The sequence below is a fragment of the Buceros rhinoceros genome, unplaced genomic scaffold (genome assembly GCF_000710305.1).
Source record: "Buceros rhinoceros silvestris isolate BGI_N320 unplaced genomic scaffold, ASM71030v1 scaffold9934, whole genome shotgun sequence".
Lineage (NCBI taxonomy): Eukaryota > Metazoa > Chordata > Aves > Bucerotiformes > Bucerotidae > Buceros > Buceros rhinoceros.
The window spans coordinates 63238-67376 of NW_010407670.1; the positions used below are offsets into that span (position 1 = coordinate 63238).

At 49.6% G+C, this 4139-nt stretch overlaps 1 protein-coding gene across 1 annotated transcript; it reads left to right on the top strand.

Moving 5' to 3' along the window:
* Window positions 1-408: 408 nt before the first annotated feature.
* On the top strand, window positions 409-2761 carry ADIRF (adipogenesis regulatory factor). Its single transcript, XM_010134571.1, has 3 exons — window positions 409-469; window positions 1994-2056; window positions 2655-2761. Exons 1-3 carry the CDS (start codon window positions 409-411, stop codon window positions 2759-2761), a joined length of 231 nt encoding a protein of 76 aa, XP_010132873.1.
* Window positions 2762-4139: the final 1378 nt, after the last annotated feature.

A 4139-nucleotide genomic window follows, 5' to 3' on the forward strand; every position in this document is an offset into this window, starting at 1 on the left:
GGCCGTGCCCAGGCACTGCTCCTTCAGTAGTTTTCCAGCGCTCTTCACAAAGCTCAGATCAGTCTTTTTCTCTGTCTGTGGCGGTGGAACAGGTTTTTTATTTGTGGTTTTGATTTAAAAAAACCCCCAAATTTATAAAGAAAGTGTGATGAAGCAGAAATCTCTACCTGGGCACACCCTCTCACTGGGGAGGGTAAATAAAAGGCTTTTCTGTGTGCATTTTCAGCTGTCATTCCTCCCATTCAAACTCCACCCATCGTACCAATCGCCCCTGAAAGCATCAGCAGGGCTCCTGGCACAGGTATAAAAGCAGGGCAGGTCAGGACACCCCTCACATGGTGTGTTGTACATCACCAGGCGCTTGATTTTCTTGAAGCAGAGGAGTGTTTACAGGTGTCAGAAGCCATGATGTCGGGTAAAAACTTCCAGGGACTGAAGGAACAGGCTGAAGGTGCAGCAAAAGATGCTGGTAAGGAAGACTAAACATTCTCGGATAGTTGTGTTGGGTTGAGCTGCTGCTTTCGCTTACGGGAACCACAATCCGAAGTTACACTGCTGGTTTTGATGGGGCTAGCAGGAGACAGCTTCCCCCTTTCTTTCTGTTCCTGGGGCCCAGTTTCTGACCACCACCTGGAGAAGGACCCAGACTCGGCATGGGCAACCACTTCCACCCACCCACAGCTCTCTCAGTGGTTGCTGAGCATCGGCCAACCCTTATTGCTCCCCAAACTCATCACTAAAAGTGTTTTTAGAGCAGCGAAGCCTGTTTTGGGAGCAGTAACTTCTTTTACCTAGCGTTTACATTGCTCAGGGTGGTCTTTTCTCATGCTCGGCAGAGGTTTCAAACTGCTCTCCTCTTAAGGAGTTGGAGCTAACCTTTGATCAATGTTTGATCAATGTTTGATAATTTGATAATGCTGCTCGGCCTGACTATCAAAACCTTCTGGTAATGACTCTACAGATTGCAATGGCTGGTCCACAAGCGGTACGTTCCTGTTGCATTCTTCTCCAGCAGCAACCGCCAGACTTGGCGGGATTTAAAAAACATCTGTGCACGCATTTCTGTCATAGCTCTTCCTGTGCTGGAGGGCCAAGCACTGCCTGATCATTAGCACGGCGCACTGGAAACCGATTTTTCGATGCAAAGTGTAACAGCTTGTCCTTTAAATGAATCCTGTCAGCGTGTGTATGGCTTGTGCTAGGGTTTTACAGCATATTCCTTGCAGTGTGTGCATGCAGCTCACTCCTAGCAGGGAATCAGTTGTGTCAGTTCTGGGTTCTGGTGGCGCAAACGCTTGACTGGATAGCTGGAAGGTGTGAGTAACCTCGCCGGTTTCTTTGGGGTTACAGTAAGTTTCTGTACACCTGGGAACAAATGTGTAGCAGACCCAGAAACGCGATAGAATGCCTTTCTGAGAGACAAACCGGTCCTTGCTGCGTGCTGAGTATATTCATGCTGTTGAGGGTCACTTCTAGCCAAGCTGACAGGATGGCTGTGGCTCCTATAAATGACTGTCTCACTGTTTTAACGCTTTCTGTTCTGGGGTCGGTCCGTTACATTTGTAGCTTCTGCGCCTCTTCTTCTATTTGCATCTTGTTTGTAAAGCTACTCTTTTCCTGCCCTGCTCTGTTTAGTGTGTTTTGCTTCCACTTTGGCAAAGGCATGACTCCCAAACGGCCAGCAAAGGAAATCCACGTGGGATGCCAAACCTCTCCAAGCAGCACAAGCCAGAAAAATAAAGCAAGAGTAGTGTAAAACAAGCACCTTGCAGCCAATCGCCGTGGTTCAAACTAACTGCTAATCTTTGATTCTTCATCTCCTTTTTATTTTTTTGTCTTATCTGTCATGGATTTGCTCAGCGAGGGGCACAGCCTCCCCCTGCTCCGTACCAGGGAGATGCGACTTCTGTGGCCGCGCCGAACAGCCACTTGGCAGAGGAAATTCCTGTAAGCATCAACAGCCAGACGTGACTTTTTTTGTCATTAATTACAGCAAACACGTTGGGACAGGCTACGCAGGACGCGGTCAACCAGATTACAGATGCAAGCCAGAAAGGTAGGAGCAAGGATGTTCGGACCAAGAAGCGAGGGAGCAGCTCAGCACAAGCCAGCAACAAGCCGAGCTCATTCCCCTCTGTCCCACAGGTGGCCTCAGCCTGAGAGACCTTGGCTTTAGTTAACTGAAACCTAAGCTCAGTTCTCACTTACTTTAAGTAATGTTCTAAGAATGAGGGGAGAGTTATCAACTTCAGGGTCTAAAATGTTTAATGAAAGCGTGTCGGCAATGTATCCTCAGAGCACCTTCTCTGTCCCTTGATAAGGTTGTCTTTCCCAAACATCCCAGCACTCACAGCACTTCTTAGCCCAAAGCATCCTCCTCGCTCAGCCAGGCTACACTTAGACCAAAATCGATCTCTTCCAGCTTTGTCCCATCATTCATCTCATACCTTCTTCCGCTCAGCACCCAGAACTTCCAAGTGACCCCTCCTAGTTCTGCCAAACCCAGCTACAACCACCTGTGGAGAACCCTTTTTGTAAAGAAAAGCTCTATCTCGATGCTTCCATCACCTCAGAGTTCTTCCCCCTTCCACCCTAAGCATTAAACCCCGTCATGTGTTTGGAGCTTTTTGCTTATCGTTCTCCCTCTCTTGCAGCTATCGATAAGGCTTCCAAGGCAGCACAAGGTGGGGTAGAAAAAGCAACCGGGCAAGCTGCAGAGGCGCTGTCTGGCCTTGGGAAAAAATGCGGATTGAAGAAATGATGCTGATTTAAACAAAGAGTGTTGCACGTAAAACCTCTCTTTGGTCTGCAATTCCCTACTCCTTTGTGTAGAAAAACAGAAGCTGTTTGAGATCTGGATAATTTCTTGCTGTAAATATAAAGTTTCAAGCCAAACAACCCCCTTGTCCTTTGCATGAGGAAAATACATCTTCTAGCACTTCTCGTACCACCTGTTCGCAGTCTTCAGAACGGCTCACCAGGCTTCAGCCGTGCCACTGCCCTGCTCTTACAACAGCACGATGATTATTGCCACATTTGCTGAGACTATTTACAACACCGGTGAAAGCGTTTATGCTCCAGGACACCAGCACATTGGTGTGATGAAACCGAGTTTCCTTCCAATAATCAAAAGTTAACCCGGGGTTATGTTTCACGTTGGTTGTTCTTTCATTCCCGTCTGCTCTATTTTCAGATTAAGCTAAATAAAAGGTACTGTAAGATTTCCACCACCCAGAGATGTGTCACCTTGTGGTGTACTCTCGTTATCTCACTGGGCTTTCAGTGCAGGACCACACAACGTCTCCCAGACCTCTTTTGCTCTTTGCTGGAAAGCCCAGTGAGGCCAGCGATCATCCTGCAGGGGAGGTGAGCACTGAACCATTCCACAGTTTGGCAGGCAGACATGGAAACCACCAGCCCGGTGCTGCAGAGGAGCCCTGTCGTCTCGGCGAGTGCATGGGAGCTGTGGTGTCCACCCCCTCCTCCTTTCTCTTAGGTGTCTAAGTCTCTCGCTAAAGCCAGGCATGGGAGATGTCACCACGGGATGCTTGGCTCAGCTCTTGAATGACGCCTGAGCCATGCTGCCGACGCGGAGCTTCAAGGCAGCTGTGGACAGGCTGCCCGGCAGCCACCCGCTGGCAAAGGCAGTGGTGGTGCTCCAGCATGGAGCCGGTGCAAGGGAGACAAGTGGGCACTCTTCTCGCCTAGGAGATGGGAATATTTGTTTTAGGCTGCTGCTTGCTGGGCAATCAGGGGCTGATGCAGCCACGCAGGGTGCCCACAGAGTGCTGCCTCTGTCAACAGAAGGCACTGACACCCACTCACTACCTCAGCCTTTGGGGGTTTCTCATTGCTAGGGAACATTTCCTTCCTTTTCTTTATTCTTTTTGTCCTAGTGCCTTCAGGGTGGTTTTCAGCAAGCCATTATATCACTCTATTTTACCGGACTGGTTTGAAGCCAGTGAACATCTGATCTCAACCTGACCAGGAGCGTCTGGCTATGACGACACAGGGCAGTCCTGGCCAGGCTGCGGTACCACTGTCTCGCGCCTGTGGACCAGGAGCTGAGGCTGCCCGGGGTGTGTTGGAAGCAGCTCTTTGCAGATCCAGTCCTAGCAGGGACTGACTCACTGCTGAAC

What these genes read in the sequence shown, in the direction of transcription:
- ADIRF (XM_010134571.1), top strand. Translation starts at nt 409, where the DNA reads ATGTCGGGTAAAAACTTCCAGGGACTGAAGGAACAGGCTGAAGGTGCA. An exon ending in AGGTGCAGCAAAAGATGCTG is followed by an intron (nt 470 to 1,993) that starts GTAAGGAAGACT and finishes CATTAATTACAG; the next exon opens with CAAACACGTTGGGACAGGCT. An exon ending in TACAGATGCAAGCCAGAAAG is followed by an intron (nt 2,057 to 2,654) that starts GTAGGAGCAAGG and finishes CCTCTCTTGCAG; the next exon opens with CTATCGATAAGGCTTCCAAG.